Here is a 12,993-nt window from a genome sequence, read left to right as displayed (position 1 = left end):
TGAATTTCCTTATTGAATGGAAACATGAATTGGACATTCAATAATATATTTTTCTTTCTATTTGTCATCTTTTTTCAATTAGAATTTTGTTTCCTTGCTCTAAGTGCAAAATCAGAACATTTAGTATCCGTGAGGATGTCTATCTTGAATCACTGATTCATTCAAATTTATGTTTAACATTTACTTTTTTAGCAAATGTTATAATTTAACAAATGTTTTATAGCTCACATTCTTTTTAAATTAATCCCAATATGACAATTTTGAAAACAAATCTGATTTTTCTTTTATATGTTTAGCATTTATCTTGAAGGGAAATGTTTTAGGTCTGCATTACTTGGCCTTTCTTTGAGACTATTCTGTGATATGTTGTTTGCCGTATATTGTTTTATAGTTAACTATGGTTGGAGTATACTTACATTTGATGCTTTCCCTGAAATCAGTTTAATCTTTTATAGTCTTCCCTATTCATTGGGGAACCTTCATTTGAAATTTTTGGCATTAGAAGGAAATCCTTTGAGAACAATTCGAAGAGAAATTATAAATGTAAGTATATTTGGAATTCAACTCTTTGTTAAATTGAAATTCAGACATATATGTTGATCTATAAAACTGCAAGGCATGTCTTGGTGAATGTCTTTGTCTCCACCCTTTTAGAAAGGAACACAAGAAGTCCTAAAATATCTACGAAGCAAGATCAAAGGTACTTTAAAATGTTCTCTTATATTTTGAAGGGTTCATAAAAAGTGAAGAATTAATAGTACATAAATTTAAATGTCTTTTGGGTATACATATTTGGAAGCAGTAGATCCTAGCAGGTGTGGCTAATTCTAAATCCATATAGTCTGTAAGTGTGCTGAGGTTATAAAAATATCTTTAAACTTACAATAATAATGTTCTGTCTGTACTCTCTTTGAATTGTGTTAAGTCTGCCAATTAGAAAATTTAACAAGAAAGATTCAGTAAGCACTTAGTACTTCAACTTTGAAAAAGGAGTAAAACTTGACTTTCAGGATATATGGGTTCTGTTGACTAGAACGTATATTGACAGGTATTTCATTATCTATTTTCTTGCCCAGCTTTGCTAAACTCTGACAAAATTAAGACAAAACACACTTTTCAGGATATGTTAATTTAGCAAGAATATGTACCAAAAGTGAAAATAATACAATAAACTTAATTTTAGTAATTTACTAAACATGTCATATACCCAGTTTTGTTTATGTCTATCATTATAGAATAAACTAAAACATTTTGGGAAAAAAAATAGTTGTACGAGTGCTTTGCTAAGTAACAAACCACTCCAGACCATAATGGCTAAATGTGGTAGCTGTTAATTTAGTTCACAACTTTGTTGGTTATGCATAGCTTAGCTTAGCACTATGTTGCCAGTCAACATATATTAAATAAGATAATTGCATAGTTTAGCTATTTTTTCTGCTTTATCCTTCAAGTAAATTATTAAAATAGTTTTGTAAGACTCTTATTTTCTATCAAGGAAAGTGTTTCCTTCTCCAAATATGCTTTCTCGTCCAGAACAAATTGATTATTCTGTCACGAATCAGTTAGAGGTCATGTCATGTCAGACTGATCAAAATTATATGAACAGAAAGCCAAGATGAACTTAGTGTAAGTTACAGTTATGTACAAACATTTCTGTTAGACAGTTTCTATCCAAAGATGGGAGAGTGAATCCATTCATATAATTTTATTCTTTCCAGAAACCCTACAAAAAGAAAATTGGTAACGGAAATGTTTTAAAGGTATACTTCCATAAAGATAGGGAGAATGGGGGAAAAATAAAATAATAAACATGTGGACATTGGAAAGTGAGTTGTTTAGTTGGTTTGGGCTACTATAACTAAATATACTGTAATTTATAAATAACAAATTTATTGCTCATGGTTCTAGAGAACTGTGATCAAAGCACCAGCAGATTTGGTGTCTGGTAAGGACCTGTTTCTCATAGATGGCACCTTCTTCATGCTTTCACATGGCAAAAGGAGGCTAAGAAGCCCCCTAAGACTTCTTTTATAAGGGCACTATTCCCATTCATGAGGGCTCTGCCCTCAATATCTAGTTACTTTACAAAGGCCCTATCTCTTAATACTGTTACCTTGGTGGTTAGATTTCAACATAGGAATTTTGGGGTAACACATACATTTAAGCCATAGCATAACTGAACAGATGGTGACTGAGTTAGTAAATCAGAAAGACCTTTTGGCTATTACAGATAATGCTGTAATAAACATTCATGTACAGGTTTCAGTGTGAATGTATATTTTCATTCCTCTTGGGTATATATACCTAGGAGTAACATACTTCTCGGTCATATGATAACTCTGTGTTTAATCATTTGAGGAACTGCCAAACTGTTTTCCAAAGCAACTGCACCAATTGACATTCTTACCGGTAGTATATAAGGGTTCTGATTCCACCACATCCTCGTCAACATTTGTTATCTAATTCTGATTCTAGCCATCTTGTTGGGTCTGAAATGGCATCTCATTGTGGCTTTGATGTGCATTTTTTCTCATGAGTAATAATGTAGAGCATCTTTTCCTGTGCTTTATTAGCCATTTGTGCATCTTTAGAGAAATGGCTATTCAGATTCTTTGTCTGTATTTTAATTGTTTTTTTTTTTAATCATTGAGCTGTAAGAGTTCTTTACATATTTTAGATACAAATCCCTTGTTAAATAAATGATTTGCAAATATTTTATAGTTCTCTGTGGGTTGTCTTTTCATTTTCTTGATGTTGTTCTTTGAAGTATAAAAGTTTTAATTTTGAGCAAGTCCAATTTTCATTTTTTCCTTTTTTTGTTCTTTTTTTTTTTATATCTAAGAAAGCTTTACAAAATCCTAGGTTATAAAGATTTGGCCTATACTTCTAAACATTTTATACTGCCATTGTTTTACAATTTAGGTCTTTGATCAATTTTGAATTACTTTTATATGCAGTGTGAGGTAAGAGTCCAATTTCATTGTTTTGTATGTGGCTATTCAGTTTCTCAGCACCATTTGTTGAAAAGAGTATTCTGACTGGGCGCGGTGGCTCACACCTGTAATCCCAGCACTTTGGGAGGCCGAGACGGACGGAACACGGGATCAGGAGATCAAGACCATCCTGGCTAACACGGTGAAACGCTGTCTCTACTAAATATACAAAAAAAAGAAAAGAAAAAAATTAGCCGGGCGTGGTGGCGGGCGCCTGTAGTCCCAGCTGGTTGGGAGGCTGAGGCAGGAGAATGGCGTGAACCCGGGAGGTGGAGCTTGCAGTGATCCGAGATTGTGCCACTGAACTCCAGCCGGGGCGACAGAGTGAGACTCCGTCTCAAAAAAAAAAAAAAGGAAAGAGTATTCTTTCTACTTTGAAAGGTCTTGGCATTCTTGTAAAAAATCAGCTGACTATAAATGTATTGGTTTATTGCTCTACAGTCAGTTTTATTCTGTTGATCTATATGTCTGACCTGTGCCAGTTCCAAACTGTCTTGATTACCATTGCTTTGTAGTAAGTTTTGAAATCAAATCAGGAAGATTGAGGGCTCCTACTTCAGGAGGGCTCCTCTTCTTTCTCAGGATTGCTTTGGCTATTATGGATTTCTTGCAATTCCATATGAATTTTAGAATTAACTTGTTAATTTCTACAAAGATATAGATTATGCATTTCTGTAGATCAGTTTGGGGAATATTGTTATAACAATATTAAGTCTTCCACTCATGAGCATGGAATGTTTTTCCATTTTAGAGCTTTAATTTCTTTACACAATGTTTTATAGTTTGCAGAATATAAGTTTTATACTTCTCTTAAGTTTATTTCTAAGCATTTTATTCCTTTTGATGCTATTAGGCATATAATTGTTTTCTTAATTCCATTTTTGTGCTGTTATTTGCAGCTGTATAGGAATACAATGATTTTTGAATGCTGATCTTGTACCCTGCAACCTTGATGAAACTATTAGTTCCAATAATTTTTTGGTGTATTCCTTTGGATGTTCTATATACAAGACTATGTTATTTGCTAATGGAGATAGTTTTACTTCTTCCTTTCCATTCCGGATGCCTTTTATTCCTTTTCTTGCCTAATTCCCTTGGCTAGACCTACCTCCAGGACAGTACTGAATAGAAGGACTGAGACTGGACATCTTTGGGGGAAAGCTTCTAGTTTTTCATCGTTAAGTAACATTAGGTTAGCTGTAGGTTTTTTGTAGATTCCCTTTATCATGTTAAGGAAGTTCCCTTCTATTTCTGGTTTTTGAGTGTGTTTATCCTAAACGAGTTGTTGAGTTTTTGTCAATTTTTTTTTCTGCGTCTGTTGAGATGGTTGTGTGATTTAAAAAATTCTGTTAATATGCTGTTACATTAATTGATTTTCAGATGGTAAATCAACTCGCATCCATGGTTAAATCCCACTTAGTAATGGTGTATAATACTTTGTAAATGTTGCTAGATTTGTTTTTTAGTGTTTCGTTGAGAATTTGAGAGTTTTTGATGTTTGTTTTCTTGTGTTTTTTTTTTTTTTTTTTTTTTGGTTTGGGTGATAGCCTAATAATGGCATCATAAAATGAGTTGAGAAATGTTCCCTCCTCTTTTGTTTTTTGGGTGAATTTATGAAGAGTTGATATTAATTTTTTGAATGTTTGGTAGAATTCAGCATTGAAGCCATTTAGGTATGGGCTTTTCTTTGTGGTTAGGTTTTTTTATTACTCTTCACATGTTATAGATATACTCAGATTGTCTGTTTCTTCTTGAGTCAGTTTCAGTAGTTTGCATCTTTCTAGGAATGTGTCCATTTTATCTGAGTTATTTAATTTGTTGGCATGTAGTTGCCATAGTTTATCCTTTCCATTTTTGTAAGGTTAGTAATAATGTCCTCTCTTTCATTTCTGATTCTAGTAATGTGAGTCTTCTCTCTTTTTTTCTAGGCCACACTAGCTGAAGATTAGTTAATTTTGTTGACCTTCCAAAGAATGAGCTTTTAGTTTCATTGATCTTCTCTATTGTTTTTCTGTTCTCTATTTCATTAATTAACACTGTAATTATTTGTTTCCTTCTAATTGGTTTAGATTTCTATTGCAGGTGCGACTGACTGGCGCCAGCGTTGTGGGTGGTTAAAGAATTTACCGAGACAGTTGTGGTAAAGAAAGGCAGATTTATTAGAGAAAGTACGAAGATATGTTGCAAGGGTGCAACAAGTAGCCCATTAGCAAAGGGGCTGTCTGCCAAGAGACAGGTGCTGGAGGGGAGTTTTATAGGTTCATGCTTGGAGTGGGCTCTACAGAACGAGGTCATGCTGCTGGGGCTGTGTACAGAGGGAGGTATTTGGGAACAGGATGTGCCAGCAAGTTGTGATTAGAGTTGTCTATGATTAGCTGTGTCTTGGAACAATTGTTCTCCCCCCACCCCACCCCTTTTAATTGTTGCTTACTTATCTTATCAGGACTCCAGAGTTTAGTTTGTTCTTTTTTTCTAGTATCTTAAGGTGGAAAGTTAGGTTATTGATTTTGGGATCTTGTTTCTTGACATAGGCATTTACAGCTATAAATTTCCCTCTAAGCATGGCTTTATCTACAGCTCATATGTTTTGGTATGTCGTGCCATTTTCATTTACCTCGAAGTATTTTATGATTTCTCTTTTGATATCTTCTTTGACCCCATTGGTTGTTTAAGGATATGTTGTTAAATTTCCATTATAATGTGTCCCTGACATAAAAAAAAGTCTGTTTTGTCTGATATTATTATAGACACTCAGCTTTTCTGCACTTGTCTTATTCCTTGGTTTCCTCCTGTGAGCTAGTTTGTGTACAGTCTGCTTGTGTACAATCTAGGCTGTATCTTCAGTAGATCCAGGAATTTCATCCCAACTGCCTTTTACCACAACCTTCATTGTTTTTGAGAGCTTTCATGCTTTGTTGTGAGTGAAATCAGTTCCTTTGGGAAGAGATTAGGAGCCGTTTTTATGACCTGTTTCTTCCCCAGGCAAAATCTTTGAGCCCGGGCTGTGAAGCTGGGAATATGGAAGATGGCAAGTTTCTCTAAGAGTAACTCTCTCCTCTAGGAGCTGAACACTCAGTAGAAGGAGTCAGCAATAGACAGGTTCTCTTGGTTTGCCTCTCCTTGCTTTGAACCACCAACTTATGAGCCAGGGGAAGAGCAGTCAGAGCCCCAGTATTCTCATCATGCCAAGTTCAAGGTAGAACCTCCTTTCTGTACATGGGACTGGAGTAGAAGAAGGGAGTCCTCACCCTACTCATCAGGGATTTAGCATTAGCAACAGGCAGCTGATGGCAGGATGAGAAATGCTGACATTCCTCTCAGGAAGAAAGCCCTCTGGCTGGGAGATAAGGGTTGGGGCTGGAGGGTTGGGGAAGAGGGAACCCTATGTTCTTAGTTATAGCCTTCTGGAGTGGAGTTTCTACCTCTCTGACCTAGAGAAGGGGAGAGAGGGAGCAGTCTAGGTTCAAATACCACAGACTCACCTCTTAACAAATTTTCGCAGATTTTCTTAAACAGCTATTTCTTCATTTGCTGTTTGCTAATAGAATCATTTCCAAGGCTAGGCATGGTGGCTTACGCCTGTAGTCCCAGCTCTTTGGGAGGCCAAGGCAGGTGGATCACTTGAGGTCAGGAGTTCCAGACCAGCCTGGCCAACATAGTGAAATCCCATCTCTACTAAAAATACAAAAATTAGCCAGGAGTGGTGGCACACACCTGTAGTCCCAGTTACTCAGGAGGCTGAGACAGGAGAATCACTTGAACCTGTGAGGTGCAGGCTATAGTAAGCTGAGATTGTACCACTGCACTCCAGCCTATGCAACTCAGAGCAATACTCTGTCTCAAAATAAATAAAAAAAAATAGATTCATTTCCAGAGGCTTTAAATTATGCTTATTTTTTGTTTTTCTTTTTGTTTTCAGACAGAGTCTCATTCTGTCGCCCAGGCTGGAGTGCAGTGGTGCAATCTCACCTCACTGCATCCTCCACCTCCCAGGTTCAAAGAATTCCTCTGCCTCAGCCTCTTGAGTAGCTGGGACTACAGGCACTTGCCACCACACCCGGCTAATTTTTTTGTATTTTTAGTAGAGATGGGTTTTTGCCATGTTGGCCAGGCTGGTCTTGAACTCCTGACCTCAGATGATTTGGCTGCCTCAGCTTCCCGAAGTGCTGGGATCATAGGTGTGAGCCACCGTGCTCAGTATCCCTTTCCACCAACTTTTTAAAAAAAATTTATTTTTTTACAGTTTTTAACCAGCTTTTCTGCGGAGCAGATTGACAGAGCTCCTCTTGCTGTCGTGATGGAAGTTGATCTTTGGGAAGTATATTTTCTGTGTGAAGTCTATGCAAAAGGAGAACAAAAACTGGATAAAACTAGCAGTCTGCCATAATAAGCAATAATTGAAAGCCCATTAGCCATATGTCGGTAGAATCTTTTACTGGGAACTTCTCCATATATATATCTTTGCCTTCTTCTCAGTTTTTCATAGCTCTTTTGTCTTTCAACCCTTTATGTTGTCTTTTTCCCTGTTTCTCCCCCCCCCCCCCCCCGCCACTTTTTTCTCCTTTCTTTTGGGGATGGGGAAAATTTTTTTAGAACAGGATTGTAAACCAAGGGAAAATCAAGCCAAAAACAAATACATGTAAGCAATGGCCTTATTGTTTAAGAAGTTCAGAAGTAGAAAATATCCAGCTCAGCTACTTAAAAAAATAATACAAAGAGGAATATCCCAATATAAATATTCAAAGCCTGAGAGAGTAATTTACTTAAAAAGCATTTTTTTAAATTTTTAAATTTTTTTTAAATTTAGAAGTGAGGTCTTGCTCTGTTTCTTGGGCTACAGTCGCACTATACTAGTTCTCTGCAGCCTTGAACTTCTGGGCTCAAGCAATCCTTGTGCCTCAGCCTTCCAAGTAGCTAGTACCACAGGTATGCACCACTACGGCGGGCTATTTTTACTTTTTTGTAGAGACAGAGTCTTGCTGTTTGCTCATTCTGGTATTGAACTCCAAGACTCAAGTGATCCTCCTGTCTAACCTCCCAAAGTGTTGGGATTTACAGGCGTGAGCCACCATGCCCAGGCCATATTTATTTATTATTTATTTGTTGCTCTGCTTCTTGCCAATAATTGGTCATGTTATTAACATCTTACCATTCTCTCCCTGGTTGTTCAATCACATTTAAATAATCCCTTGGTATTTTCAGGCATTTGTAGTTTCTGGGGTTTAGTTATTTCTTCCATTTTTCTTGGTATTTGTATAGGTATACATACTTAGAAAATACATACTTAGAAAATTCCTTTGGACTTCAAAATAGGTTGAATTATTCAAAGCGTGTATTGGCAATACTCTTAAAATTGTGATAATCATATGGAGAACAATTATGTGTGTGCATAATCTAAGGGGAATTTCAAATAGAACTGAAACATTTATTTTGAATTAATACTTAACTTTCCACATACATACAAGGGCCCAAGACTTTTTCCTTATCAAAGCATAACTTTATTATTTATAACTAATAAGTATTTTCTCAGTGAAAAGATGCTCGGTGAAAGAGCAATCTACATACGTATCTAGAGGCATGTAAGAATCACCTGTGGAGCTTTTAAAAAAATATATGCCCAGGCCCAGACTTTAGCCCAATTAAATCTGAATTTTGGGGTAATGGGGCCTAAGTATGTAAACAATAGTTAGAGTGGAATTGCATTTAATTATCTCTGAATTTTCTGGAGCTCTTTGAGGAAAAAGTTGGGACACTTCATTACTTCATATATATATTTTTTCCTTCAGCTTTTCTTCTCTGCTTTTTAACTACTCTTTTCTCAGTTTTAGAGGTGGAAATTGATTGGTGAAAATTGAAAACAGTGCCGATCATTTGATTCAAAGGATGCTGGTAAAATGAGATAAAAACTTTGTGCTGAAGTGAGTAGAAACTACTAACTTTAAAGAAACTGAACAATCCAGAAGCATGAAGTTATGTACCAGTTTAAAATAAACTTAAAATTTCATTAAAAGGCACTTATCTGTGATGCTTCAAATGTAGAAACGTGGTCCACAGATTCCTCAGACTCCACTGTGTCGAAGAAAAATCTTCTCTTTTACAGCTTATTAAGTTTTGGTTGTGATTAATTTATATTCTTCCCAGTGTCTAACAGAAGTGCAGTAATTCATACAGGGTTTAGAAAAACTTTCTGCAGTGTACTCTTATTTATCTTTTGCTAGGAAGAGTAAATATACAAATCCCAGATAGCCTACAAATATAACTCTGAAATTGATATTTTGAAAATTAATCTTTTCTAGAGTACTTAAACCATTCTCCAGATGATCATTATTCTAATTTTTACATTTTAATTGGTGTGTTGTTATGTTGAGCCTACACATCTCTATATGTAAAATGCAGATAATACCTTTTTGAAAGATATGTTTGGGGATCACAATCTTCATAGCATTGTGTGAAATTACCCTACAATGTTCTTGATTCATCTAAATAGTATTAAACCTTCTTATTTGGTTACACAGACTTTCAAATAATCCTGATAGCTATTTACTTGTTCTCCATTCGACATCAGTAGGCTAAGTAAGTATCAATGGACTATAATTTAAATTTTGTTTTTATGGTTTATAAAATATCTTTTTAAGGACTAGGTTTGGGGTTTGCAAAGTAGCAATCTGACAAGCAAATCTTACACTCATTACAGTTTGTGATAAGCTCAAAAGATCAATTTTAGATTTTAAAAAACCCTTGTAAGAAGAGCATCTCAAGTTGGAGGTGTTAAGTGAGTGCAGATTCTAAAGCCTCCCCACTTTATTGGCGAGAGATATGTTCCAGTGGTGATGATACTATGCCTGCCAAGGGTGAGGTCCTGCCAGATTGGTAAAGTTCCCCAGTGGGTGCTGCTGTGGTTTCAGTGATGGTTTCCCCTCTACAGTTTTGTTGAGACTTAATCTCCAGTGCAACAGTACTGAGAATTGTGGTCTTTGGGAGGAGATTGAGTCTTAAGGGCTCTATTCTCATGATTAGGATTGGCACTCTTTTTTTTTCCTTTTGATACGGAGTTTCACTCTTGTTGCCCAGGCTAGAGTGCAATGGTGCGATCTTGGCTCACTGCATCCTCTGCCTCCTGAGTTCAAGTGATTGTCTTACCTCAGCCTCCTGAGTAGCTGGGATTATAGGCATGTGCTACCATGCCCGACTAATTTTGTATTTTTAGTAGAGATGGGGTTTCTCCATGTTGGTCAGGCTGGTCTCAAACTCCCGTCCTCAGGTGATCTGCCTGCCTCGTCCTCCCAAAGTGCTGGGATTACATGCATGAGCCACCGCGCCCGACCAGATTGGCACTCTTATAAAAAAAAGGGTTTGAGGTTGAAGGCAGCATTCTCTTGCACTTCTGCCTTATGCCATATGAAGACACAGCAAGAAAGTCCCCACCAGACACCAAATGCTGGGCCTTGATCTTAGACTTCTCAGCCTTCACAATTGTGAGAAATAAATGTCTATTATTTATAAATTACCTAGTTTGTGGTATTTTGTTATAGTAGCACAAACAGACTAAGACAGGTGCCAACCCCAATTACACTATCATGGCATTAAGCTTAATTACTTTATTTGATTGCAAACATTGCCTTTATTCAAGCTCTATCACCTGATTGATATCTGTGTTCTGAGTTTAATTTCTTGCTGTGTTACCAGAATCATCTTGCTGTGCTACCTTTGATAGACATAATAATGACCCTTCAATGATGGCCACACCCTAATCCCTGATACCTGTGAATGGGTTACCTTACATGGCAAAGGGCAATTAAGATTGCTAATTGATTGACTTTAAAATAAGCATATTATTATGAATTGTGTTGGCCCAATATAATCACAAGGATTCTTAAAAGTAGAAGAGAGAAGCAGAAGAGGAGGTTAGCGTAATAAGATATGAGAAGAACCACTGTTGCTGGCTTAAGATGGAAGAAGGCCTTGAAGCAAGGAATATGAGGTGGCTACTAGAAGTTGGAAAGGGCAAGGAAACAGATTCTTTTTTAGAAAAAGGAATATAGGCTGGGGGCGGTGGCTCACGACTGTAATCCCAGCACTTTGGGAGGCTGAGGTGGGTGGATCAGAAGGTCAGGAGATCGAGACCATACCGGCCAAGATGGTGAAACCCCGTATCTACTAAAAATACAACAGTTAGCTGGGCATGGTAAAGTTCCATGGTGGTGTGTGCCTGTAATCCCAGCTACTCAGGGGACTGAGGCAGGAGAATCACTTGAACCAGGGAGTCAGAGGTTGCAGTGAGCCAAGATGGTGCCACTGCACTCCAGCCTGACAACAGAGCTAGACTCCGTCTCAAAAAAAAAAAAAAAAAGAAAAAGGGAAAAAGGAATGCAGACCTGCCAAACCCCTGATTTTAGCCCAATGAGACCCATTGCAGACTTCTGAACTACAAAACTGTAAGATAAGTTTGTGTGTTTTAAGCTACTAAGTTTGTGGTAATTTGTTAAAGCAACCATAGAAAACAAAACTGCTCATAAATTGGGCATAAAATAATTTATGCTGGTAAATTATGTATTAGTGAATTGGAATCATATTTTTAGTTTCTTTGCAATCTTGTACTAAGGAACAGTCTTTGGGCTGTTGCCTTGAATAAAGGCAATGTTTGCAATCAAATAAAGTAATTGTCTCTGTTATCAGGCTTAGGATGGACTCTGCACAAAAGGCCTGGGCATAGTTTATCACACACGATGTCTTACTCATTTTTATATCCCCATCACTTAGTACAATGACTGCCGCAGAGTAGAAGCACAGTAACAGTTTGGGGGATAAATGAATACATTTGTAGTGATTAGATTTAGACCCAGGGATTGCTACTGGTTATGTATTTCCAATTTATGTTCATCATCTTTCATGTGATAAAAGTGGAGTGCTTGACTAAAGAACTAGGTTTGGATATTTAATGTCCATTGGCCTCACCTGGAGGGCTTGGTGAACCAGATTGCTGGGCTTCACTCTCAGAATTTATGATTCATAGGTTTGGGTTGAGCCTGGAAATTTGCATTTCTAACAAGTTCCCGGGTTAGGGTGATGTTGCTATTCTGGGGACCACACTTTGGGGCATTTTACGCCTCTGTCCCTCTCAGATGTCTTCTCAGGGGACAAACTAGCTCTGCATGTTCTCCAAGAACTATCTGCTTTTCTTTTTGTAGCCACCCACTGCATCCTTAGGGGTTATACTCTACAGGCCTGACTAACATATTTAGTAGTTTTCCTAAGCTTCGTTCTTCCAATCCCCAGCCTTGTTGCCTCAGAAAATGATGGTTCACTTAGTTCCTCTCATTTTAAGAGTAATACAGGATAATAAAATCAAACATTAAAAAAATCTAAAAAATGAAATGGAGAAGTTTAAAAGATGACAAATTCTTTTCAATTCTTCTATTATTAACAAGAACTTGTAATTTCTCACTCCATTCTGAGGTGGTTACTCTCTTGGGAATTACCCTCAACACATACTGCTCCCATAAAAATACTTTCAACATACATATATTACTGTACTTACCATACTATTTTGTAATTTTTGTTTATCTTGTCCACTAGATCGAGTTCTTCTGTCTTTGTCTTTTACTCACAGTAGTACCTACCAGTTTATGTGTGATGGATAATGTTGTAGAATGAAGGAACAAATAAATAACCAAATGGACTCTAGTTTTTTACTTTTATTTCTAAGAGACAGGCTCATCAGCTTTTTCAACCCCTTCTAAACCTGGAGAGGCAGAGTGAGTGATCAGTGCTTATTTGCTTCAAAGGGATAAATTGAAGCTCTGAAGACTTCGTTCTAGGTGACACTCGTTCAACTAAATCTCCCACCATGCCCTCCAAACTCAACAAATGAATACATTTGAAAATTTCTTTTTTTTTAAATTTTTTTTATTTTTTGAGACGGAGGCTCGCTCTGTCACCCAGGCTGGAGTGCAGTGGTCGGATCTCGGCTTACTGCAAGCTCTGCCTCCCGGGTTTACGC

The 12,993-nt window shown here is 37.0% G+C and overlaps 1 protein-coding gene across 3 annotated transcripts in view; it reads left to right on the top strand.

The window, feature by feature from the left end:
* LRRC40 (leucine rich repeat containing 40) overlaps window positions 1-12,993 on the top strand; it is a 66,401-nt gene that overhangs the window by 34,339 nt on the left and 19,069 nt on the right. For all 3 annotated transcript variants that reach the window (XM_017849972.1, XM_017849971.1, XM_017849969.1), the window contains exons 8-9: window positions 456-543; window positions 655-700. In XM_017849972.1, the coding sequence (XP_017705461.1) occupies window positions 456-543; window positions 655-700 (134 nt within the window). The remainder of the gene's footprint in view (window positions 1-455; window positions 544-654; window positions 701-12,993) is intronic.

The sequence above is a fragment of the Rhinopithecus bieti genome, unplaced genomic scaffold, assembly GCF_001698545.2.
Source record: "Rhinopithecus bieti isolate Rb0 unplaced genomic scaffold, ASM169854v2 scaffold_33515, whole genome shotgun sequence".
Classification (NCBI taxonomy): Eukaryota; Metazoa; Chordata; class Mammalia; order Primates; family Cercopithecidae; genus Rhinopithecus; species Rhinopithecus bieti.
This window is presented reverse-complemented; position numbering and strand designations above follow the sequence as displayed.